A 25,222-nucleotide genomic window follows, 5' to 3' on the forward strand; every position below is an offset into this window, starting at 1 on the left:
GTTTGAAAAGCAATTGCTTAAAGGCACTATGGCAGTGGCTGTTCCGTGTTTTGCCTTCAGGGTTTAGGAGGTTATTTTTTTTTCCTCTGCAACCAAGACAGTGAGATAGTTTTGTAGACATTTGGATGGTGTTCCTCAGGGTGGGTGATGAAAGAGAAGGATATAATGATGTTTGTCTTAATTCCATGTGTAATCTTTGTTTTCTACACACTCCATTTAGTGCCACACATCAGTAAGTGCATTCCAGGCTTAGTTACATGTCGTCACGCACAGTCACACAGGTTTCTTATTCTCTGGAGTGACTGTGCTCTAACTGATCTTTAAGGTGATGAGGTTTTCAATAATTAAAGGGACAAGGTGAAGGCCGAGGTAACTGTAAAAGAAAATTCCTTAACGAAGAAGTGAAAAAATAGAAACTGCAGGATAAAACATTCAAATCCTTAGTTTCAGCAAATGCAAAAAGTTGTTGCCATTGTCTAAAATTCAAAAAGTGTTTTTCAGGTATAGAATCAGATACACACGTTTTTCCCCAAATCACTCAGTTTTTAATTCATTTCGATGGCACATCCTCCCATCACAAAATGAACATTGACATTTCTCAAACTGTACGTGGAAAAGCACAAATTAAAAATCCATAATGATTAAGTGAAATTTGCACATGCTTGTTGTTGGAGAAATCCTTCATTTCTACTCTTTACATCTTCTGACCACAAACGACAACAGGACTTAGTCATACATCACCTTCCATCTTTAGAAGCAGTGTCTGCTGCAAATACCTTAAAAATACACGGTCGCTTCAAAAACTAAACCTAAGGACAACAAACATTTTTGCTCAATTGTCAAAGTGGCTGAAGACAAAACAGCTTTATAATTTAGGAATAAAAGTTCCTAGTGATGACTGACAGTCGGCCAAAGCCAGAACTGACTTTGTTCGGGACTCTAAATCTATTTTCAGAGGTAAAATCCACCTGTTCATGCCACAGCAGGTGAGATTTGGTTTATTTACAAAAAAAGTGCACTTTCGCTGTAAAACCTTATATACATTCAACAGCTTAAATGTTGATTAGAATCAATGATTAGAATCGATAAAACCAATTTCTATACAGCCCCTGGAAAACTTGACACATTAAAAAATTTCAACACAAACCTCTTTTTCATTAAATACTCCTAGAATCAGGCCTTTTCCCTCCATCAGGCAGGTTAATTATAAACCTCTCGCACTGGACGGCTGGTGATGGACGGTCAACATTAAGTAGAAGCTTGTACGTTAGTGGATACGGAGGCGGGCACATTGTCTCTTGACCATGTAGCTCTTACTGCTTTTCCGCAGTCACGGCATAAATGTTATTTATTGTCTCCTCGTACTTGTTCATAACAAAGGGCCTCTTCAGCTTCATGGTGGGTCCTGCACAGACAAAACACAGGTGGTTAATCCAGTTACAACCTACATGCTTCTATTTGCTCAGTCACAACCTCACGCACACAGTTCAGCTTTCATCAAGATCACACAGCAGCGTAAATGTCCCACAGGAAAACTTTCAATCACGTCCTCTATTGTCAAACAACCCGGCAGCGTGGAATGTTGTCTGGCAGCTCAATCGTCTCTGATATTAACCTGATAAGAACACAGTGTGTCCTCAAGTGTCACCCAGTTAAAAATGCTCAGGGACAATGAACACTGTAACATAACAGCATTATACATTATAGTCTTAATACCAACTGGGAGAGGAGCTAAACTGTGTTGTGTGTAACTCACCCAGCTCTCCTCCATTGACAGAGAAGTCCCGCTCCAGTATGACCCACTTTTGTATTTTCTGAGCGTTGGAAGTGGCTCCGGCGTTGACGCGCTCAAAGCCCTCCTGGATGGCTGTGTAGATCGCCGGCTCTTTATTGGCAACAATTTCTGACACCTTAGTTGCCGTGACGCCGTGCTGCTGACAGAAGGCCAAGGCCTCTGGGCTCAGGTCATCTGTGGGGTCACCTTCCTCATCTAAGACACACTGCGAAAAAGACAGGTGGGTGGTTACTTGGTTTGTCTGTTTTGTTGCTGCAGCGTTCTACGTAAAGGAAGTGTGTATTACTTTGAGCGTGAGCATCATGGAGAGGAACTTGCGCTTGTCTCCAATCAGCATGGCGTTACTGATGATGTTGGCCTCTGCTTTCAAAGCATCCTCAATAGGAACGGGGGGGATGTTCTCGCCGCCAGCGGTGATGATCAGCTCTGTGTAACAGACAATTTTACAGGAGTGTGAATGTCTTAAACTAGAATTGTTGTTGGAGTATAATATACTGGAAGTACTTCTAAGCAGGAGAATGGACGCAGCCAAACTAGAGCAGACAATATTTGCACCAACTCCTTTTAAATACCGTAAGAGTACTGTTGGCAAGTATATATTCAATCAAACCAAACACTAAACCTGTCACAGGCACTAAATTCCTGAGGCTTTTTGGAGGCTGCCTACCCTTGATCCTTCCTGTGATGAAAATGAAGCCGTTTTCATCTTCTCTCCCTATGTCCCCTGAGTGCAACCATCCGTCCTGGTCGAGAGCCTCCTCTGTTTTGTCAGCCATGTCCAGGTAGCCCATGAAGACGTGCCGTCCCCAAAAGCAGATCTCTCCGTTCCCGTCCTTGTCCGGTTTGTCCAGCTTTGTCTTGCAGCCGTGCAACGTCTTTCCACAGCTAAAGGCCGACAAAACAAAGTCAGTAACGTGACCAGTCAGACTTGATATGACCACATTCCGAGTAACAGCTACTCCATAATTACATTTAGCTGGTTGTCGCAAATTGACAAGATTGGTGAAACAAGCTGTGCGGTTCGGAGATTCTTTGTGTTTTGCAATGGAGTTTTTTCCGTTATTACTTGTGGGCACAGAGAGTTCCAGGGTCAGGTTCAGCACTACCAAAATGTTTAATGTGGCGTACTAAATACCCTGTTACAGAAACTTGGCACTGGTTAGCAGTGATCTAATGCAGCTGTGTATATTCTGTTCAGGTATTTCTCTAAGATAATGGTTGTTATGAGATGTAATTGTGGTTGTATGAATCGTGTTTTTGTCGCATATGTTGCTGCTCCACTATGTTTTTACAACGAAGAGCCTCTTCAAAATAAGAGCAGATATACTATATCTTAAATGGGAGTGCAGGGTCCAGTTTCAGCTTGCAATTTGTAAAGTGACAAATAAATGACAGAGGATTTGTACTTACATAATATTAAGTCAAACAAAGTCTCATTACAAAGGTGTCACGTCCCATAATGCTTTGCTGCTGACCTCATGATGTGGTAATTGTCCTTGGTGGAGGCGGTATGTGGGCCGGAGCTTTCACTCATGCCGTACAGCTCCATCACAGGGACGTTCAGGCTCATGAAGTACTCCAGGGTCTCCTTGGTGATGGGGGCAGCACCAGTGAAGCATAGGTTACAGCGGTCAAAGCCCAGAGCCGAACGCACCTTATTGAAGACCAGAGCGCTGGCCAACGTAAAGCCCCAGGGCACAGCATTCTCCCTGTACCCCAAAACAAAACAAAATGGAGACACAGGAGCAGATTTTAGAGAGGATGAGATGGGGGATTGAATTCAGCTAAAAATGAGAGAGTTTGCCTCGAAAAATGCGATAGACATCATATTCTTAAAGGAACTGCGTAACAGTCAAGTACAATGTGAGTTATCCTTTTTCATAGATATCCTGACAAATATTTGATTTTATCTATGCAGCATGTTTTGGAATGTAACCTCTAAACGCCATCATTAGTAGACATCGCTCACAACGTCAGAGATGAGAGATTCAAGCAACTGAAGAATTCGACCTTGCGGTTGCTTTGGATCGAACAACATAGACACTTGTTGTCTTTCAGTTTGAGTAATTGTGATTTCAATGCATAATAGTTACACGGCAGTGTCAGAATGTAGGACACGCTAAGTTCTGCAGTGTCCCATATCACCTATGAACAAAAAGGTTTTGTTATGAAGGACAAACTGTTGACTTGTTTCCTGGTTTAAACAAAGACCCTGGCGGCTGTCTCACCCATTCATGGCACTGTAGTTGTACTGCAGTCCGATAGACTTCGCCCAGTCTGCCACTCTCCTCCTCATCGGCGATGCCTTGACACCTACAGATTTCATTTTCTCTGCCATCTTCTCCCACACACGTGGAACTCCAAGGAAAGAAGTTGGGCGGACCTCTTTCAGTGTTGTTACTAACGAGCCCTTTGAAAAGAAAAGGGAATAGAGTCAAATCTGTACTGAATCAAGTGATCAAAGCATTACAAATGACACCAAGAGCACCAATATCTTTACAGAAGAAGATCAGCCAGGGTCATATGTAGAAACCAACATTATGCATCAGCAAGCCAGTATGATTGCTTATTGACAGAACAACAAATACACCAATCACATTTAACATAATCTGCATTTTAATGTATATGTAATCATTTGATAATAATTAATAGAGGTATTGGTCTAAAAAATCCAGCCTTTGTTGGGTTGATTGTAAATACAGTGTGTGCAGCGTCAGGGATCCTGACCTTGAGGGCGTCTGGATCTGCAAAGTAGACGGTCCCTGCCATGCTCATGCAGATCCACATGTCCATGACCTGAGCCGCCACGTGGCTGAGTGGCAGGTAACTGATGAGCACTTCTGTTGCGTAGTTTAACTGTGCCATGGAAGCTGCCGTACTGGCTGTCCAGGTCAGCTGGACATGGGAATGATGGACAGGAGATGTCAGAAAGATTTTGTGATGATGATGCTTCAGGTTGAGCTTTTACCTGCCTGTGTTAATCTGAAACACGCTATTTATCAGTGAAATTGCCCAAGGCGCTATCATAGGTCCACTCTACATTATACATTGTTGTGATACAGTATATTGGAGCCTCTTGACTTGTTCCAATGAGAGTGCTTAGTTACTGTACTTACATTGTCATGGCTCAGCATGACGCCTTTGGGGTTGCCAGTGGTCCCAGAGGTGTAAATGAGCGTACAGCACTCATTAGCCCGAAGACTGTCAATCTTAGCATTCAGCTGCTCTTCAGGCACATCCTCCCCGAGCTTCATGAACTCAGCCCACTTCAGAGAAAAACAGATGATTAATAAAAGCAGGTTTAATTGGAGGCTGAACTGTCCTGATCTGAAACTGCATTATGCTGTTTCGTGTACATACATAGTTGACCTCAGTTACATATACTGGTTTGGTTGCAAATCCTTTATCAAAACAGTATGACATGTTGGTGTCCCTTTTCGCTCTGTGGCATCAGATATGTACCAAATAGTTACAAACATCCGAGCATAGTATCAGTCTGCTGATAAACAGCACGACTAACAACACGAGAAAAGATTACGCCTCATTCAGTACATTCCGTCAAATATTATCAGATGTTTCAGACTCATGAGACATATCTGCTCAATCAAGGTATTTTGAAAATGTACATACTGTATACAGGAACGGTGTCTTCTGCTGTAGCTCGCCTTTGTATTGAACGATGGCTTTCACATGAGGTAGTTGATCTTTAACCTTAAGAGACAAAACATTAAATGAAAGCATTTAGGTTGTGCAACTGTACAATGAATGAGTTCCACAAGAGAAGGAGAGGACTAAACATTGATGTTTGTGTGTTTAGGGCGATAGATGAAAGAATTACACACAGCCGCACTACAGATTAGTTGCTCCTGACCTGCAGGATTTTGTCGAGCTGTTTCTGATTCTCCACGACCAGGATGTTGGCCTCACAGTGAGCAGCCACATACTGGCAAGCCTCGGGGGAGTTGGTGGTGTAGATCCCAGCTGCCAGGCCGCTGTGACACAAATTAAACACACGGGAGTAAAGCTCAACTTTCTGAGATAGTTAGTATCGATTGATATGACATTACCAAAGTCAGTGTTTACTTAATATTTCCCTGAATTTTTTTTTTGCTGTTGACCTCTGTGGCACAAAAACGTCTTAGTTATCTGAGTTAATTAGAGGTTTTGAATAATCCACAAGTTCACCATCATTATTTATTTTAATGTATTTATCAGTGGAGAAGTGTATTAATAGCCAACGTTGAGATCAGGAGCCTGATGAATCTAATATCCACGTTAGGTTTCTAGTTCATCTGTAGGCGAGTGTACAGACGTAGAGACGTATGCAAGAGATATGAAACGTATCGGGTGAAATAGCAGTGAGGTATCACATGTGCAATAATAACCTGTAAGAGTGTACAAGCATATAGCAGAACTACAGTTTCTCATATGTAATCTTACCCAGCCAAGATGCAGCCAATGTCTGCGATGAACCACTCAGGAGAGTTGAATCCTAGAATACCCACACCATGGTAACGCTCCAGCCCCAGCTGTAAGTACACAATTATTTTTTAAGAGTATCCATCATTAATGAGACTGTGTGCATGCACCATGCTAACTTTACATTTGACCTACATCACTTTTCTAGACCTGCTCCTCATCATGGGACACGGACATGGCCATGAAATGGGAGACGTAACATAAGCTGTGAATTTCACACACCCAAGTGTTGGTTTTCAGCTTCCTGTATTCACCTCAAAAGCATTACAATGGGAGACTGAGGCAAAGCTCGGACATATAAACAACTAAGAATAAGTGCAAGGAATTACAAGTAACGTGTAATCTGTTATTTCACTGAGCATATTACATGAATTCACCTGCTGAATCTAACATTTTCTCTACAATCTAGAGTAGAATAAGACAGAAGAAGATAAGTAGAGTGAATAAGACACATGTAAGCAAATAGACTTTTTAGAATAAAGACACACACGCAATTCTATACATGCACAACTTGTCCATGGGCAAACAAACCTTAAGGAAACTCTTGGCAGCTGCTCTACACTGCTGATAGTACTGCCTCCAGGTCAGGGACTCCCACTGGCCCTCTTTTTTGGAAAACAACGCCGGGCTATCCCCAAAGCCGTCCACCGTCTGCAGGAACATCTGATGGATCGTCATGGGAGTCTCCGATCCTCTGCCCGATCCCTCCATTCTCAGCCTGACCGCCTTGTCTCTGCTGATGCTCCATAGCTGGTCTGCAGGTGTGAGTATTGTCCCCGAACCCGACGCTGCCAAAGGAACCCCCTTGGGATCTTCTGTATGAGGACAACAGGGCCAGCTGCCTTTACCTGCCATCAGTGACTGTCAAATACACAAGACACCTACCACACCATGCCACAGCTACTTCACTGCTGAGAGGGAGGTTGAGTGTGAGAGAGGACTGAAGCTGCAGGCATGTCTCTCTGTGGGTGTGTTTTTACGCTGCAGTACAACATATGAATTGCAGAGCTGCTCAGAGAATAGGGGGCAGGCTATGCTGTAACCTGAGACAATGCACAAAGCTATGGAATTTACAAGCTTGCTTACCTACCAATCAGGTTTGTTTAGAGAGGTTGGAGCATACACCAATATAAACTCATTTGTTTACTTGTACTTTTATGCAAAATTATGTACCTTCTCTATGGCTTTCATGACATCGCTCTATCTTCTTTTCAGTGGTATGGATGCTTAAGGCTCCTCTGTGAAGGAATGTCTCTTCCTCTGACTAACCCACCAAACTCCTCAAACACCTTCTCATTGCTGCAGGCCCCAGGGACTAACACCCTAGACAGGTCAGTCTATCACAAGGCTTGGTCATTCATACTACGCTTCTAATTTGGACAACACATTTATTTTCTAAACAATCTTTTATGTTTAGATGAAAAAAATGATTTAATCTCATCTAATTCATCTCTCAATGTGTTTCAGTGAGTTATTGGTGTAGTTTCATTCTGGCTTAAGAACTTCAGAAAACTGTGACTATTTTCATAAAGGACTTCTTATCAAAGGGGTTTTTGATAAAATCTATCGTGCTATATCTGACTTTACTTCCTCAAGTTGTGGTTTGGCAATCGAGCAGTAACAGAGTCCCAGGTTTTGGACCTATTGTATTTTCTTTGGTTACACAATATTAACGTTGGATTTTTTATTTTATTTATTTTAATTACTGACTCTCTTGACTGTTTGGTTGTCCGTGCGATTCTATATTAATCTACTGGGACCTTCAAGGCAACAAATACCAAACCTGCAGCTAAGAACACACACGTCAATTGGTGTGTGTGTGTGTTCCGGAACAAAGATCTACTTAGGAATTAGGGGTGAGCCATTTACATTTCCTTTAAGTCATTATTTAGATAACACCTGGAACTTCACACACACACAACTGTTGGTTAAACCAGTTAGTCGACGCTGATTGACACTAATGACCCAGGCAGCGTTGACCCCGGGGCAAACAGTGGAAGAAGACATATTTTGTGCCGTGATTGGCCACCAGCAGACCGGAACCGGTTCGTCAAAAAATAAACGACACTTCTGCATTGCGCGCGAGCTTGGACACCCGGCCAATCATAGCACTCGGATGCTACGAAGGGCAGGGCATGCCCAGAACAGTAGTGGTGACACCCAGAACAGCAATGGAGGAGTCAGTGAGGCGCATCTCAGGAGTCGGGTCATTGTTGTCCTCAGTTAGTTTGGGGATGTAACTCAAGCTTTCTTTTCCTCTGGCTAAAATGACTTCACAGTCTCTGTATTCTGTAGTGTGGATACACGCTCAGCTCAGAATGCTGCTGCAGCTGTTGCGTCAGCACCAAACAGATCACATGCTTGCCTGTACTGGCTGTCAGTTAGTTTTGGAGCTACTTGTATAAATTAAGACTAAGGTAACGTCCCTTTGTATAGTTTGTATAGAAAACACAAAATTACAAAGTCAAGCCTTTGGTATGTGCAGTTAAAAATGTGTTGCATCAAATTCCAATATCGCTCTCAACAGTATCAGACTCTTGTCATGTCACTGCCATTTGTCATGAAACTAAAAAAGTGGTGTCATTCGTCATGAAACTAAGAAAGTGATGTCATTCGTCATGAAACTAAGAAAGTGATGTCATTTGTCACGAAACTAAGAAAGTGATGTCATTTGTCATGAAACTAAGAAAGTGATGTCATTTAACTGACCAAAAAGTGAGAACAACAGTGATGTCATCTAAATTAACCAGTTACAACTAATGTCTTTAAAGTTACAACAATGATTTTACGTTTGTACACAAGTAAATTTCAGAATAATATGAACCTTATGAATAACTAATCATCTCGTTCATCTTTGGCTCTTACACTCATTTACAGACAACTATGCTTAGGGTATATAATATATTAAAGTAGTTTATCCTCGTTCCCTACTGTTTCATTCTGTCATGTCTTTTGTGGCGAGTCTTACCTGGCACAAGTGCTCCAGATGGGCCCTCTGGCTCAGATTGAGGTGGCTTGGTTGGTGCCTCAGCATTGCTGGATGTAGCTGTGTTTGCTTTTGGTTCTCCATGAGCCTCCTGGTTATCGGGAGCTTCACTGGACTCTGAGCAGACGCTTGTCTCCTGTGTGTGTAACCCCACCACAGCACCATTCTGCATCAGTGTGTCCTCAGCTTTGTCAGGCTCTTTGGACGAGTCCTCGGCGGGTGTCGAGTGAGTATTATCCTTGGAGTTGATGTCAGATGGAGCCTGGGCATTTTGGGTGTCGATACTGTATCATACATTGAAAAGACACGAATGAATTTATGAATTAAAACTAATATACAGTGATGTAACTGAATTTCTACATCATTTTACCTCTCAGTACCATCCATGACAGTGTGCCCGTTGCTTTTAACAGAATCTTCTTGGTCAGTCATCCTGTATTGGCTTCAATAAGAGAACAAGTAAACGTACCATCAAGGGATGAAGAAGCAATGTGATCCCTTCCTGCACACGGACGTGTCCACAACTACAATAGGACAGACAGCACCGCAGGTCTCATTTATATGAGACATGTCTTAACCAAGGTCATTTGCAACAGGTCAGTGCTAATGTTGGTTATCACGTACAACAGGTCTGTAAATGTGGACACAATGAATGCTGTGCCAAAAAGCACCGGGCCAACTGGGTTTCTATTTATAACCTTTGCCTCAAACACTCAGCACTGTTTACCCAGACATGTGACGCAGACATAGAAACATAATATGCATATCATCAAATGTATAAAAGCTGCCAAAGTGATAACAATCTTTATGTTCTTCAGACTTAATCGAGAAATAATAATTCCAGACAAGACAAGACAATACTTGACGTTTGAACTAAACTTTTCTCAGTTTAGTTCTTTAAATACTAACAACACTGCAGACTGGGAATAACGCTACCTAGTGTTCACATTTTGCAACAATTCAAAACTCTGACCTCTACATGGGTCTTTATGTCTCTGGCTGAATGATTCAATTCAACCTATCTGGAGAAAAATCAATCAATCTATACATACATACATACATACATACATACATACATACAATCATTGATCAGTCAGCCAGTGTGGCCTCTGATAGGAGATAACTTCACACTCATGATTTCTATGGGCCAAAGTTCATCCCAATTACAAAACTACAGTGTGGCAATATGAAGTGGTGAAGATAAAGCCTGTGGCCAAGATTATGTAAACATCGGTTAAAGTCACCTTTACGTCTCAATAGATAATGAGATAAATAGAGATAAATAAGATAAATAAGATTTGAACTTTACCCAGACAAAAAATGTGACTTTAACAATAAATAAATCAAAACAAGGGCTAACTATAAAAGTCCCTATTCCCATAAGGAAATCCAGATTTGTTAAAGAATGTTGGTAAAAAAAAAAAAAAAAAAAAAAGATCCAGGAGCATCTGTGCTGTGGTCACCAGGGTTTGTTTAGCCTTCATCTGGAGCAGATAAGAGGGACTCTGACAAAAGACTCTTTTGTCTCTGTTGATTAAACAATAAATCATGAGGAACCTGCTCACATTACACTGGGGCTAAATTCCTGTTTTAAAGTCATGTGTATTTGTTTCAAGCGTTTATCACACATTTGCCATAGGAGAGAACTGTTCTGTTTCCCTCTCTTAGCACATTAGACTTCTCAGTATGACTTTTCAATAAGGTGTAGCTCAAACACGTTTGTAATTATTTGGTGTGGATTACAAAATAATTTTTAATTGCAACATAGACTGGCAACCAAAACATTGCTCGTTTATGGCTTTTTACCAATACAAAGCATTAATGAATACAGCAGTAGCCTATATGAAAGCAAGTGAAATCTTCACTTTCCCTGCTGAGGAGCCCTTGAGCAAGGTGTGAGTCTGCTCCAGAGGGGCTGGTCAAGGTGAATGATTTAGTGCATTTCTGTTAATGAGCAGTGAAGCCTCCCTGGATACATAAAGCTAAACACAAATGCATCAACCATTTAACATTTAAACACCTTACTGTGTGAATCACATTACATTACATTACATCAAGATCTCACAGAACCAATCCACAGAGCCAAAAGAACTACAGACAAATAATAAGAAGAAGAAGAAGAAGAAGAAGAAGAAGAAGAAGAAGAAGAAGAAGAAGAAGAAGAAGAAGAAGAAGAAGAAGAAGAAGAAGAAGAAGAAGAATACTAACCTCTGTCACTGCATAACCACATGTATGAACTCATAGAGGTCAGGATATTTTAAGCATGAGGCTGACACGGACCAACTTGGCATGGAAAGTCTCGTGAAAGATGAGGTCCCCACAACAAAACACATGACAACTGACACTCGACACCAGCATTTCACTCTAAACAAGCCTTGTGCAGTGTGCAGCAACTTTACCTCTAAAACATGCAGCACACACCGAAATGTGTCAGAATTCAAAGCCTACCTCTTGCAGCGGCTGGGGGGTGGCACTGAATGGCAACAACTTGACAAGAGCAGTCAGGTGCCGTCAAAGACCTGGATGAACCTTTGCCTGGCACCAACGCGTAACTAGCCCCCCCTGATTCAGCCTATAGGGGAATGAATGTTTACCACTTCCCCTACCCTCTCCTCTCGTCCAGAACAGAGCAAAGTTATGCAACCCTCTGTGCACCTGCTGATGAAGCCGAACCCACCAGTTAAAGATCCACCAGCAAACTTGACCAAAGGTTAGACCTCCTCAAGGTGAACCTGAACTATGACAAGTAAACAGTGTCCAGCCAGGAGAAACCACTCACAAGACAGAATGATGATTTGTTTGAGTTGACCGCTGCTGGAGTCTCAATGTTTAATGCAGCAGAGATGTGAAGAACCAAGCTGGAATATGTGATGTTTACCATCCTAAAGTGATTTGTGCAGCTTATAATGCTGGTTATCAGATAATGCATGGTGGGGCCTGTCTGAAAGCTGATCAGAGCTGATAAGGTAGCTTTGATGGGACTTTGACCTTCTAAATAGACTTCCATCAGTTGCACACAACTTGTGAAACTTCACATCAAGATAAATAGCCAAATGTTTGCAATATGCGCTGAGTAGTTGACCTTTTGCACAATTCCAGCTTTGAAATCCTTTGATGTCCCTTCTGTTTATTTTTCCGAAATCCCATATGGTTTTCTCCTTACGTGTCATTAAATTTGGCCTTGTTTCCCCTTGTTTCCTGTCCGCCGTGGTTGGAGACGTGACCATTGTTTTGTAAGTAAATATAGGCAAAGGTTCAGCTCACTTCTCATATGACACAGAGTAACCTAGATCACAAGCATGAAGGTCATTGAATCATACCACCCAGTCACACCATGTGTGTGACGTTGCCGGTAGTATTTTGGCACACAGCGTCTCTGGGGGGATGTGAACACACACTGATCACACACACACACCCCGTCACTAATATTAAACTGCTGGTGGGAATAGAGACCCATATATTTGACACAATATCTTTCAGAAAGGTACAGAATTTAATTGGTAGGATTCTGAACAATGTGTTTTTAATACATTTTAATTTAATTATTATATTTTAACTAGAAAGTGCACTTTATGAGGAAGACAAGCATCTCTAAGTTATTTTTAATTCATTGTATCAAAGGTGAAGATGCAATGTAACTTGATCATTTCAACATCATTCACTGGTAACGCTCATAAATACTAACTGACTTTCACTTACTAGAAATATTGTAAATGGAAGTTTTGACATTAGATCTCCAAGTACAAGTTCCTTTATCACCCTGACAAAAAGTATATATACAGTCTTCATGTATTCACAGTATGTATTTATTGCAGAAACTGGCAATGGACAAATACATGCAGACAATCCAGGTGTAGTATTTTATTTGCAGCTGTCAGGACCATGGTTTGTTTGCGTCTTATCTTTACATTTGTCCAAATCAATATATTTTCATGTTGTGCTTTGCTACGTAAGCTGAGATTTCTAAGTTGTATATAGAATTGGATGGGAACGTTTGAATAGCTCCTTATATATTGATTTTGTTCTTGTTATTACTTTCAAGGACAGAGAGACAGAAAACAAAAAAGACAAAAATAGACATACACAGATTATCCTGGAGGCCACATCATCTGTCTCCCTCCTAAAACATGGATGTGAAGGTGGTAAACCGTCTGAGCGCCGTGCTGCCCGTCGTTAATCACTGCAGAGAACACAGACATACCGAAGATTCAACAAAAATAACAACCCACGCATGACAGGAATGGCACCAGCTAACCACATTGGAGCACATATACATACCCACTCTGTATCCTTCAGCCAGAGACTCTTTCTTTGCCACGTTTTTGGCGACAACCAACAAATGTCCTAGGAGCTGAAAGTTCAAATACAGACAAATGCAGAGAAATGCAGAGAAATGAACAACACAGAATTCATGTTAATCACAAACGAGCAGACAAGTCAAATAGTACAAACCCCATTGTTCTGTTTTCAAAAAGCAGGGTTACAAATGTAAGTATGCCATGTGTAACGGGATCATGATAATCAATTAATTTCTGTGAGACAGTGACTTTAACCTTCAATGAATTTAATAACCAGATGACTGCTAATAAAATAAAGTTGTAAAAGAGCTTCATTTAGATCATTTACAAATGGAGCTTTGCACATACACTCCAGGGTGTCCACATTTAGGATGTGACAAGGGAGGAGCATCGGCAGTTTGATTCATTCTAAATTCTGTAATATGATGATTTTCTAACAACTAACCTCAGCGTCATCATCTTTGGCTTCACTGATTCTGGGAATAGGGAGCCTTGGGATGACCAGGAAATGCACCGGAGCCTGCGGACTGATATCCCTGAAAGCCAAGCACTGATACACACACACACACACACACACACACACACACACACACACACACACACACACACACACACACACACACACACACACACACACACACACACACACACACACACACACACACACACACACAAAAGCAATATGTGTGAAATGGTCAATTGCATAATTCTTTGTAACCACTTTATCTGCAAAACAGCACTTGTATGTTAATTTATCACTGGACTCCACGTGGAATAGTCTAGCTGTGATAAGAAATCAACCAGTTCATGCGTGTTTTGGAGAATACTGTTGCCGTTTACCTTGTCGTCTTCATAAATGATATCTGCTGGGATGCTTTTGTCGATCACTTTGGAGAAGATGGTCGGAGCCGCGGAGACGTACCTCTTGCTCGCCTCCTTTGCCAGCTGCACCTCGTCACTTTTTGTGCACAGCGGTCTCTGTAGTTCAATGTGACAAACGTGACACACACAAGGGAAAAGTGAAATATCTGAGATGATTAAGTAACAGCTGCTAGCGGTAAAATGTACAAAGCAATCAATGAGGGTTAAAGTTGGCTTCCGATTTGTCTGTTTTCTGTTATCACAAAAACGATAAAGGTTTCACAACCCTGATACAGGGTTCAAAACTGTTATCTGATCTGGACATGATTGATCTTGTCTGAATATAAAAAAACAGATGAATTGTTAGCACTCTTTTTCATCTAGTTCATTTTTGATAAATGTAACTACTGTGGATTTTCGATGTTGATCTAGTGTCTGAGGTTTGTCTTTAGTCCAGGTTCAACTAATCGAACATTAAATCGGTTGTTCTCAAAACATTTGAACAAAGTACCACTTCAGAGAAATCCGAATCTCTGAAGATTTGGATTTCTGAATACCAACTCATTGACAAAGCATCAACTGTTCAATAACAGATTTTCAATCGATTTTAATTGTTTAGATTCTTTGCAGCAATTTCAATAATCCGGCGTACCACCAGGGAGCGCTTAGGTTCCCTGGTTAATGTAGTACTTGCATCAACACTGACTGTAGCACTTGTATTACAGTTTAAGACCCGCTGGTTAAACGCTATTTCAGGGTTAATCTTGTTAAATCTATTTCTAAATCCAGTTTAATTAAGTCTGCTTATATCTGTTTGAATTTAGCAAATCGGAATATCGAGTCTACCAAGTCGAAAGCCAAGTTTAACCTCCGTCCAGGTTCCGACAGCCGATAGGAGACCAAACCTCTGGGTGGCGGAACTCTGCATGGACCGCACAGCCGGGCAACTCGCCAGAAAACTCTGCAACACTTAACGAAAATAAAATGTGCATGAAAAAGTAAAGCAAGTTTATATTTAGTGCAGCTACCTCATGTCGACAAAAGGGACGATAGGCGCCGAGTTGACAAGAACTGCTCGCCCTGAAAAGATTAATCCGTAGAAGGTTACGGGAATACATGTTTGGCCGTTCGAATGTCTCGGAGAGGTTATTTACAAGTATTTGTTTAACTGTTTGTGTTTAAAGCAGCAATGCCAGTCCACAGCTACACTGACAGCTGCGTACCTAGCATAGCCTGGTGCTGAATTCAAATGCAACTCGTTACACTGGATTTCCTCTAGCTCTGAGGCGGGACGTAAGCTAAATAAAACAACTAATATATCATAATTTCGTTCCAATTCTAATCTCCAAATGTCCCAACTGTCCATATGAGGAACAGTACCGTTACGAACTATCCAGGCCTCCCTCAAGTCTAATGTACCACGGTTTTGGGATTCCCTGAATGCGGCACTGTAGAAGTACAAGGTTCACTTCAGAAGTATACGTTCGCCTGTGCAAAAATGGGGATTCAATTTGATATTACGATGTGCTGTGGTGGCCACGAAGAGCACCCCTTCAACTTGCATTGTTTTATAATCGCTAACTCTTTTATCTAACTAAAATATTATTTAACTACTCATGCTGTATGGGTCGTGTGCAGTAGGGGGCGCTGTGGTGGGAGACAACTAGTTTTTCCCCTTTATCTTAACGGAAATACAAGCAGAAGTGACAAGTATGGCGACTCGCACGCGATTGCCCTTGCAGACGCTACTTTCTAAAAACTCGCCAGCGCTCTTAAAACAAAAATGTCTCGTCCACGCCGAGGCAGCGGCAAGGGAGCCCGCGTACCCGCCTATCGTCGCCTCTCTCACGGCGAAGAGCAAAGCTGCGCGTCTGCGACAGATCCAAGAACGGGTATCGCAAATATGCGCCGCTACCGTGGAGGATAAAATCTCCCTCATTACTCGCGTCCAGCGCAAGAAATTTGTGGTTTACCCTCAGACCTTCGCACGGAACGCAGATAGGTGGTATCAACATTTTACCAAGACCGCGTACATCTCCGGCCTGCCCGACAAATTCACCGTCGGCCCGGAGGTGAGCACCGGGGAGAGCTCACCGTCGCTGGGGATTGGAGATGATGCGTTCGAGGGCACCCGTACCCCGGTTTTGGACGCTCCAAACGCTTTGCCTGGGATGGGAGATGATGCGTTTGAGGGCATCCGCACCCTGGTTGTGGACGCTATTCTGCAGGAGCACTGGTACATGAAGAAACGCAAGCCCTTCCTCTACAGAGAGCAGGAGCACTTTGTGGCACCTTTTCTGAAGAACCTGGTGACTGGACTCACATACGGTCTGAGCAAATACAATCCGCTGCTGAGCCTCTCCAGCGTAGGTAGGAACAATGTATATACTGTGTTTTGGTTTGGGAACCCCTTTTCTGGGACCTTGGGGTGAAGCTGAGTGCAGTATATTTTATTAGTTTATATAATCTTCCAATCAAGGTTGCCAATACCCCCTTCTTTATGACTGTGCTTGTTGTCCTATATTGCCCAATTCGAGTCTGTAATATGTTCCTACTGTTTTATTCCTTTCAGATTTGAAGCCCAAGGTGAATTTCTATTGGAGGAGAGGTGAAACGACCGTCCCTAGAGGTCACAGGAGAGGTAACCTGGAGCCGACCAGGTTCCAGATCGATGACCAGCCCCACAGTCAGATCAGGATAACTCGGCAGCTGTCACCGGTACACATCATACAATCTGCTATGAAAAACATATGATATTAACGACACATAGTGATAATATATAAGAATGTATTGGCCTGTTTTCCCTTTTAATGTGAAGCATGTGCTCTGCTGTCTGTCCTGTCGTCCAGTTTACCCCAATGGAGGCCTCCTATGCAGCTGAAGTCCCAGAGATCAAACTGGCTCCAAACACGCTGCCTTTGTTCAGAAGACAGTACGAAAATAATATGTTCACAGGTAAAATGGCTACAAGTGACCAGTCGTATACATTGTGACTCATGTTCATTCATTCTGGGTTTTGTAGTGTGAAGTTAGCAGTGGTTGCCATGTGGAGGTGCTGATGTGCAGTCGCCAACTGCAGTTTAAAGTGTATTAGTCAGATTACCAAACCAAGTTGTTTTCTCAGGGCAGTATGGTCTTCTAAACTTTGGTCCTCTTATTCATCCATTTTTTTTTAATTATTATTAGAAATAAAGTTGTCATTTTCTGTAACTGCAAACACAATGAAGGTGCTACAGCAATTTTTGAAATAATACTTTTAAATAATATCTGCAACATGTGATCAACAGTTTGTATTAGCAGTTTTCATTATGGGCTCTCAAGGAATTATAATTCTGGAATAATCTGGGGATGGAGAGTTGTGGGATTTTTATACAAATGTTGCCATAACAAAACAGAAACAAACCTAAACCTTGTTGTTACATTCAATAGGTGCCAAGTTCCCAGACCCAGCGCACTACGGTCACACTCAGTTCCACATGGTGCCGGATCACTACCACAGGGCCAGGATGGCCCGGCGGCAGCAGTCCGACCAGATCGAGGTCTTCCTCAGGGCAAATGGTCTTGCCAGCCTGTTTGCCTGGACGGGGGCCCAGGCTATGTACCAAGGTACGATATCGCACAAACCTCACACACAACTGGTATCTCAGTGCTACACTGCTGTGTGCTTGCAGATGCTGATCTAGAATCACAGCAGGAAACCACACGTTTCCTGCTCTGACTCGCTGGTTGTCACCTTTGGTTCATTTCTAAAATTTTCACTTCTCATTATACGTAACAGTATAGGGTTAGCCCACACACTAATGTGGCTACAATAAGCCTGCTAACTGAAACAGCACAGAACTCTTATCAGTACATATCGGCAAGAGCAGAAGTTATTTGTCTCTCTACTAGCAGTCTTCTTCTGAAAGCCCCCATACCGCCCATACAGCTGCACGCCAGGTGGCCAAAGCTACAGATATAATGTGGCCATTTCTATACAGCACGTTTGCCATGACCTGACTTACTCGGATTTAGTGTTGCCATGGCAACTTGACAAATTTTGACAGAAACATTCACTTCCAGAGAAGCCTTGGCCATCTGTCATCCTGGTGCCTGGACTGCTAACCCACTCTCTGTCATTATTCTGTCCCCACACATGCAATTGAAAAAAAGTCACAATTAATATGACACATTAATCTGAATTCTTTAAAGCAGCGGTGGTACGCGGGCTCCCACCGATGGTACTCGGAGATACGCGGCGGAAGAAAAAAAACATACTTAAACTTAACTGTGGGGGAAATAAGTATGAGCGGTCCAAATCCACTTAAGTCGTGGCTCCAGAGGGGAACTAAAAAGACGAAGTCTGCGGATCAGGAGGAGGATATTTTAAACAGCCTGAACGACGGTGAACAGAGTGCGAACGTTAGCAGCAGCATAAGTAGTGTGACGTGTCCACAGCACCGGGAGCTGGCTGCAAAAAGCGAAAAACAATACGGAAAAATGACGCGAGTTATATCAACCTGGGATTCACCTGGAGCGGGACGGAGGACGAGCCAAAGTCACTGTGTGTGTGTGGGTGTGGGTGTGGGTGTGGGTGGGTGGGTGGGTGGGTGGGGATCTCAGCAATGAGTCGGTGAAACCATCGCATCTCAAACGGCATCTTACAACAAAACACACAATGCTGAGAGACAAACCAGTGGAGTTTTTTGTACGCAAACGTGATGAACTGAGGCAGTCCAAATGCGCAATTCAGTTCCGTGGTGCACCTGTGGTTAAAGCACAGGAGGCTTCCTATCGCGCCCATAGATTAATCACTTAATTTATTGTGAACAATCCTCCTGACCATATAAATCCTTCATACATATCAGGACATCAGTTGTGACCTGGTACCTTCAGAACCGAGTCATTACGCATTAGAATACCACAATTCTCAACACTGCAATACAATATTGATTTAACCTTAGCCTTCTTTTACATATTTATTCATTACTAATCAGAATGCAAACCCGTCTACTCCTCTTCCTGTCTTTCATCCATTTTACATGCTGGTCCCACTCCTGTCTCACCTCTGCAGGCTTCTGGAACCACGAGGACGTCAGCAGGCCCTTTGCGTCTCAGGCCGTGATCACAGACGGCCAATTCTTCTCCTTCTTCTGCTACCAACTCAACACGGTGGCCCTGTCCGTTGAGACGGATGCCAACAACCCCAGGAAGAACCTCCTGTGGGGCACGGAAAGCATGCGTCTCTACGAGGCCGTGCAGGACGGAGAAGTGGTGGGGCTGAACGATGGCGTGATCAAGCTGCTGATCCAGTTCCTGATGAACCGGCCATAGACACTCGCAGGCTCCCGTCTTCTGTCCCTCCTAACTTTGTGTCAGGCCTTAGCCGTTGGAAGATGCAAGGCATCAAGGAAGGAGTTAAACAGGATAGATTGAATTTGTCCTGATTGTATAAAATGTTGTTTCCAAGTGAACAAATGTACAAACTATTATTGGCTGACTGTATTTATGCAGAGATAAAACTATGCTTTTCAAATGGACACTGTCAGTTTTCCTTTAGCGTCCAAGCGAGGTCTCCAGGCAGATGTCCAAACCATCCATGTAATCTACAGTTGATGGCATTAAGAAGTGATTTCTAGTACAAACATGGAGATGAGTTTCATGTGTTTTTAATCTACATATTTGTGTGACACATTGTATTTGGTTTAAGTGCAGGAAAACACTGAGACAACATCCGACACATGCAGACAAACATCTGATACATTCCTAAATGACAGATCCATCAATATGGTCATAACAATATATTTTGTGTCTTGTGTCATTGAAGTAAAACATACACAAGACGAGCATTAACGACTGCACACACACATCAAAACTGATGGTTTGTCATTGCAACTAGGAGCAGTTGGTTAGTTGCTTTCTGAGAGTATAAGGCACTAAAAACTATGGGAAATATTCTGCAAATTGTTCACAAAAGGGATTTTGAAAGTTTTAATTTTAAATTTGTATTTACTATAGGGTTATTTTCCTTTGAGGAGATACTTGGCTTTATAAAGTTTGGCAGATTTTTTTGGTTTCTGTATTTGACATGAAGAACATTGTCTCCAAATGTCATGGCAGTTTAAACAATATGACAAGAAGTGATTCAAGATATATAAGAGAATCTCTTTGCTTTTAGCCACCACAATGGCCCTGTACATTAAAAATAAGTTCTACTGAATGAATGAAACATGAAATAGTTCAGTGTTCAGAAAGTAGTCCTTTAAATAATAGACCGTGCACAAACATGATTTGATTATTGCGCTTTGGTGATGATTTTCACCAAATCAATGGTTTATTGCCTTTGTTTGATCTCTGAAACGTGTAACGGAACATGTTGAGAGTGTTGCTGCGGTGCTGCTGGAGTGCAGATTCAAACTCCTTAAACATTCCTCTGTCTCAGTGCAGAACTTTCTCCCAATGAGTTGCTTTCTTCTTGCATCCTGATGAAGACATAAAAACACGCGCATGTAATGGTGCACAAACTGAAGCGACTGAGCTATCAATCATCAGCGTTCCCTTAACTACTCACATCTCATCAGTAGGGAGGGGGTTCATCCCATTTTCTGAAAAGAGATACCAGACAAAGTTATAATTCAACACAAATCACAGTAAATATGCAAATTCATGTTTATTTAGCCTCCCAAATACCTTCACGGGGCTTTTTCTTGGACTGCCATTTCTCAAAGAGCAGAATGGCAGCAACCAATATAATAACTTCAGCCACGATGGCAAAGAGGATCTTGAGAGGCTCCATGAAGGAGAGGACATTCAGCGTTAACTCGCCCACGCTGGTTTTGAGGGGGTACACTGCGCCACAGTGATACACACCAGAGTCTTCCTTTGTCAGGTTGTAAACCACCAGCGTCGTCTTGAGGTCTTCGTTTTTGATCTCATACCGTCCAGGCTCTGCAAGAACATCAGTCCGCACCTTGGGACAAAAGAACCACACGGGGGTCAACTTAGTGTCTCAGGCATCTTCGGGTGGGCAGAATGGATATATCCAAATTCAGCTTCTCAAGTTGACCACAGACCTTTATTGAGTTAAATTAGCTCACATTTTCAGGGGTGTTAAAAAGAAGTGTCATAACCTAAGATGCTCTTAAATCATTATAGATAAACAAATTCTTCTTTGTCATTTGTCCCCATGCTCTTGAAGCAAAATTACTGTAAAAGGGGTGAATGTGCCACTAACAGTGAACAAAGGCCTGCACAGACTGTAGTCATCCTCCTCTTCCTCCGCCACTGCCCGTCCGACGGTTACAATGTTCAGAGCTCCTAAGTTCAAAGCTTTTCCTGAAACAAGGCTTCATTCACTGCGTTGTCGTTTCACTGAGTCCAACTGAAATGTTCACGTTCAGCTACGGTGCCATGTTACATTATGTTACATGTTGTTTTCCTTAAGTGCTGAACTGAAGTTTAACAAAGTTTACAGTATGCTGGTTTTCCGCTTAAAGCTGTATATGCTTATTGTCCTTAGTGTCTTTCTTGGATCATCGCACGCTTCTGTTCATCCATTTATTCTCTATGCATGCAGGGGTCACGGGATGTGCACAGGACTTGTTGCCAGTCTATCACAGGGCTGATACACAGAAACAGACAAACTCATTCATATCTATGGGCAATTCTAGAGCTGCCAGTTCACGTAACCTGCATATTCTTTGGACTGTGGGAGGAAACCAGCAGTCACAGAGAGAACATGCTCCACAAAGGGGGTTTTATTTTGTTCAAATCCCACTTGAATCCAAACCAAAGTGGCCTCTCAGCAGCTCACCCACCTTGTCCGTCTCATTTGATTTGTACCACCTCCAGGTGTCGGGTTTCGGCGCGGTGTCCTTTATTTTACATACTAAAGCCACATAATCACCTATGTAGCTTACAATGGGCTTATCGGGCACATGGTCAATCCCTGGTACTGTTGGAAAATAGAGATAAGAGCAGAGAGATGTGAGAATAACTGCTTGCCATACTGCAGCCTGCACACATACAGTATGTACTCTGTGTTACAGTAATGCTGGTATTTAGTAGATTTGCAGCAGGGATGTGTAATATCATGAGCATCAGTAGACAAATGTATGGCTTGATACATGTGGTTGCAAAGACTGTGTACCTGTCAAAATAAATTGTATTTGTGCTTGACTGCCAAAGACGCACGAATATTTCCTAAGGTCTTCTTCATGTTCAATATTGAATCTGTAAAGAAAATAAATGAACAACAAATCAATACCAAAACTGATCCCTTGTAGAATAACATCTTGTTTAAAATTGATTAGTAGTATTAGCTCTTATTCAGTGATATACCAATAAAGAAGACATCACATATACATAAATGGACACTTACACTCTTTTGAGGTTATATTGCTCATTTTGTAGCGGCACTGTGAGACGGCTGTCCTCAATTTCATCTCCATCTCTTGTCCAGTACCCAGTTATGTTTGGCTGTTTGTTTTCATTAGCTGCCCAGGTACAGTCCAGTTCTAAACGGACCCGATTCAACAGCTGAACATTCTCAGTTTGATTTTCCCCTGTGTGGAGAGTGAGAGAAGCATTTCAAACAGACACGAGGCAAAAATCCAGTCATCCATTCTTACAGAAAGTGGGATTATTGTACATTTCAATCAAGTGTTCATCATGACCTCAGCTTTTTAAAAGGACCAGGTATGTTTTTTGCTTGATTGCAAATATCCATGAATTCTGATTGTAGCAAAGTGAAGATACGACTTAGACAGATACGACAAGTCGACCTGTTCAACAGCTAAAGGCTTCCTGTTTCTTCTTTGTGCTTTGTGACGTAAACTACTCGTGCTTTGCAACATGCTTTGCAACATCAACAGATGTAGCCAGGAGGGGGAAACAATTCTGACAAACAGGTGTGTGTGTGTGTGTGTGTGTGTGTGTAAACCAGACGTCCTGTTCACCTTTCAGGACGACGCTCATTACGGCTGATGTGTAAGTAATGTTGGAAACCATCGTCGGGGTCGTGGCATCAAATGTTGCTAACGATGGGGGAATAAATAAAGTTGTCATCATATCATCTTTTTTTCATGAGCACTAAACACATCACAAAATACTGTTAAGCTAAGCAAACTAAACAAGGTGTTTGGTAGAACTCTGTTCAGGTACGGTTGGGCAGCTGCCTAGTGATACTTACATGTTGTTTGGTGATTGCTAGCAAGTTCTGGGAGTTTGCAAGGGTGTTTGCCAAGATTGAATTGTGTGTTTGCTAGGGTATTGTGGACATTTGCTATGAGGTTGCTCTGTGTTTGGTATGGTGTTCTGTGTGGCAACAAGAGTCCTACAGTCTATTTTCTTAGAAGAAATTCCAACAAAATCTATAATTACTTGTCCACTGGAGTCTGCAAGGGTCAGTGCTCGGGCCTCTGCTTTTCTCTGTGTACACCACCTCCCTATAGGTGGTGTAATAATCAGCTGTGCCCACTCTTACCACCTGAACATTTCATCACCTCAGTGTGGATCTCAGCATGTCTCGCTGATGTCTCACTTGCAACATGGATGAATACTTCCTTCATCTACCCCCCAAAGACTGAGCTAGTTCTTATTCCTGCCAATCATATAATTCATCCAGCTTGACTTTGTGAGTGTCACCACCGCCCACCTGCTAACTGATTACCTTGCATCTGTCTCCTGATCATGCTGAATTCTTCTACATCATATCAAGAATATTAAGCCCAAACCAAATCTGTGTGTAAGCTTCATCTTTGGCTTTTTAGTAAACCAATAAGAGCATTACAATCATGCAATACTATACAATTAGATTTTGTTACATTTAAAAAAATAGACAACTTTTTTGTTCAATACTACTCATCATTTCCTGAAGCATGTGGAAATGGTTCCTATCTATCAGATTAATAACATTGCTTCAAATAGTAAAATAATGACAAAGAGGAATGAACACACACTCGCTCACAGCCTCCCTCAGTGCATCTAATGAACCATGTTAGCACACGGTTTGTGCCAATCCATCTGCTGTGTTAGTCATTTCATTCTACTTTTCACAAGGTCACACAGCAGTCAGTGAGGATGCAGACTAAAGCTTTTGTTCACAAATCGATAAACACACACATTTCTACCTAAATGGTCATTTACTTGCACTGATGTCCCTGTAGGAGATGAGAAGCAGGAGGATCCAGTAGGCTGACATGCTTATTATTCCTCTCTGGCTTCACTGCATGCGGGTTTCTCAGACTTCCTCTCCCGTATCTCTGCTGTGCAGGTTGCATCCTCTATCCCTCCCCCTTCCTCTCCTCCTCTCGCCTCCTCCCTCAGTGGCAAGAGTGACGCAGTTGAGATACGCAGCCTGCAGCTTGCGGGTGGCTGACTGCATCCATAATTTAACTCGGCTGGTTTCATGTGTTGATTCAGTGGCTGGTGCCATCCTGCAGGGCTTTCTGTCCATTGACCAAACACTGTGTTAAACACTTCTCTGCTCAAATTACCTGAGCACAGCTCCCTGTCCTGTTACATAAGAGGACATGGTGAAGACCACATGATCTGGATCTGTCATTTATGAGCTGAAGAGCTTTATAGAAATGTGGTTATAATATTTAATATATATATTTAATTTACTATTTAATATATATATATTTCATATACTATGTTATATATATATAAACACTTGTATATACATATACAATAACTACAATTTACAACTATGATATATATATTTATAATTATATATATACACATATGTATATATACACAGTATATATAATTGATTGTCGATTGTCTCATTTTTCTATTCCATCGTTCTTTTTCTTCACCTCT

The 25,222-nt window shown here is 42.1% G+C and overlaps 4 protein-coding genes and 1 long non-coding RNA gene across 8 annotated transcripts; 2 read left to right on the plus strand and 3 right to left on the minus strand.

Annotated features, from left to right (window-relative positions):
* Positions 1-522: 522 nt before the first annotated feature.
* LOC143001321 (long-chain-fatty-acid--CoA ligase ACSBG2-like) lies at positions 523-9,815 on the minus strand. Its single transcript, XM_076150857.1, has 14 exons — positions 9,631-9,815; positions 9,243-9,544; positions 6,806-7,089; positions 6,236-6,324; positions 5,667-5,787; positions 5,426-5,506; positions 4,912-5,061; positions 4,523-4,690; positions 4,024-4,205; positions 3,271-3,504; positions 2,463-2,680; positions 2,082-2,221; positions 1,757-2,000; positions 523-1,405 (listed from the first exon to the last, which is right to left on the minus strand). Exons 1-14 carry the CDS (start codon positions 9,690-9,692, stop codon positions 1,314-1,316), a joined length of 2,367 nt encoding a protein of 788 aa, XP_076006972.1. The 5' UTR covers positions 9,693-9,815; the 3' UTR covers positions 523-1,313.
* On the plus strand, positions 7,304-12,334 carry LOC143001326 (uncharacterized). Of its 2 annotated transcripts, XR_012963696.1 has the most exons (4): positions 7,304-7,385; positions 7,490-7,605; positions 9,674-9,856; positions 11,884-12,334. It is a non-coding gene; the product is annotated as an uncharacterized LOC143001326 (long non-coding RNA). The 2 variants fall into 2 exon arrangements; XR_012963697.1 differs by lacking the exon at positions 11,884-12,334 and having other exon boundaries at positions 9,674-9,861.
* A 714-nt stretch (positions 12,335-13,048) lies between these two features.
* On the minus strand, positions 13,049-15,689 carry LOC143001325 (putative HIT-like protein Synpcc7942_1390). Of its 2 annotated transcripts, none has more exons than XM_076150863.1 (5): positions 15,448-15,689; positions 14,399-14,536; positions 14,004-14,108; positions 13,539-13,611; positions 13,049-13,440 (listed from the first exon to the last, which is right to left on the minus strand). In XM_076150863.1, the coding sequence occupies exons 1-5, from the start codon at positions 15,535-15,537 to the stop codon at positions 13,349-13,351; spliced, it is 498 nt and encodes a 165-aa protein (XP_076006978.1). In that variant the 5' UTR covers positions 15,538-15,689; the 3' UTR covers positions 13,049-13,348. The 2 variants fall into 2 exon arrangements, with proteins under 2 accessions (XP_076006978.1, XP_076006979.1); XM_076150864.1 differs by lacking the exon at positions 15,448-15,689 and adding an exon at positions 15,325-15,439.
* Positions 15,690-15,950: 261 nt separating this feature from the next.
* On the plus strand, positions 15,951-19,938 carry mrps30 (mitochondrial ribosomal protein S30). The gene is made up of 5 exons (XM_076150859.1): positions 15,951-16,789; positions 16,992-17,137; positions 17,269-17,374; positions 17,849-18,025; positions 19,473-19,938. The coding sequence occupies exons 1-5, from the start codon at positions 16,132-16,134 to the stop codon at positions 19,730-19,732; spliced, it is 1,347 nt and encodes a 448-aa protein (XP_076006974.1). The 5' UTR covers positions 15,951-16,131; the 3' UTR covers positions 19,733-19,938.
* A 750-nt stretch (positions 19,939-20,688) lies between these two features.
* emb (embigin) lies at positions 20,689-24,701 on the minus strand. Of its 2 annotated transcripts, none has more exons than XM_076150860.1 (8): positions 24,545-24,701; positions 23,356-23,433; positions 22,779-22,962; positions 22,548-22,630; positions 22,216-22,352; positions 21,089-21,368; positions 20,970-21,003; positions 20,689-20,880 (listed from the first exon to the last, which is right to left on the minus strand). In XM_076150860.1, the coding sequence occupies exons 1-8, from the start codon at positions 24,597-24,599 to the stop codon at positions 20,820-20,822; spliced, it is 912 nt and encodes a 303-aa protein (XP_076006975.1). In that variant the 5' UTR covers positions 24,600-24,701; the 3' UTR covers positions 20,689-20,819. The 2 variants fall into 2 exon arrangements, with proteins under 2 accessions (XP_076006975.1, XP_076006976.1); XM_076150861.1 differs by having other exon boundaries at positions 24,529-24,620.
* Positions 24,702-25,222: the final 521 nt, after the last annotated feature.

This window comes from Genypterus blacodes, unplaced genomic scaffold, assembly GCF_046128005.1.
Source record: "Genypterus blacodes isolate CSIRO-AG114 ecotype Tasmania unplaced genomic scaffold, CSIRO-AGI_Gbla_v1 ptg000053l_1, whole genome shotgun sequence".
Classification (NCBI taxonomy): Eukaryota; Metazoa; Chordata; class Actinopteri; order Ophidiiformes; family Ophidiidae; genus Genypterus; species Genypterus blacodes.

Coding starts and splice junctions, on each gene's coding strand:
- LOC143001321 (XM_076150857.1), bottom strand. CDS start 9,692: ATGACTGACCAAGAAGATTCTGTTAAAAGCAACGGGCACACTGTCATG. Junction 2,681..3,270: donor GACAATTACCACATCATGAG/GTCAGCAGCAAA, acceptor GTCGGCCTTTAG/CTGTGGAAAGACGTTGCACG. Junction 1,406..1,756: donor TGTCAATGGAGGAGAGCTGG/GTGAGTTACACA, acceptor TTGTCTGTGCAG/GACCCACCATGAAGCTGAAG.
- LOC143001325 (XM_076150863.1), bottom strand. CDS start 15,537: ATGTATTCCCGTAACCTTCTACGGATTAATCTTTTCAGGGCGAGCAGT. Junction 14,109..14,398: donor TCATTTATGAAGACGACAAG/GTAAACGGCAAC, acceptor TGTGTGTATCAG/TGCTTGGCTTTCAGGGATAT. Junction 13,441..13,538: donor GGCTGAAGGATACAGAGTGG/GTATGTATATGT, acceptor TGTTCTCTGCAG/TGATTAACGACGGGCAGCAC.
- mrps30 (XM_076150859.1), top strand. CDS start 16,132: ATGGCGACTCGCACGCGATTGCCCTTGCAGACGCTACTTTCTAAAAAC. Junction 17,138..17,268: donor TAACTCGGCAGCTGTCACCG/GTACACATCATA, acceptor CCTGTCGTCCAG/TTTACCCCAATGGAGGCCTC. Junction 17,375..17,848: donor CGAAAATAATATGTTCACAG/GTAAAATGGCTA, acceptor TACATTCAATAG/GTGCCAAGTTCCCAGACCCA.
- emb (XM_076150860.1), bottom strand. CDS start 24,599: ATGTCAGCCTACTGGATCCTCCTGCTTCTCATCTCCTACAGGGACATC. Junction 22,631..22,778: donor CAATATAACCTCAAAAGAGT/GTAAGTGTCCAT, acceptor TTTTCTTTACAG/ATTCAATATTGAACATGAAG. Junction 21,004..21,088: donor CAAGAAAAAGCCCCGTGAAG/GTATTTGGGAGG, acceptor ATCTCTTTTCAG/AAAATGGGATGAACCCCCTC.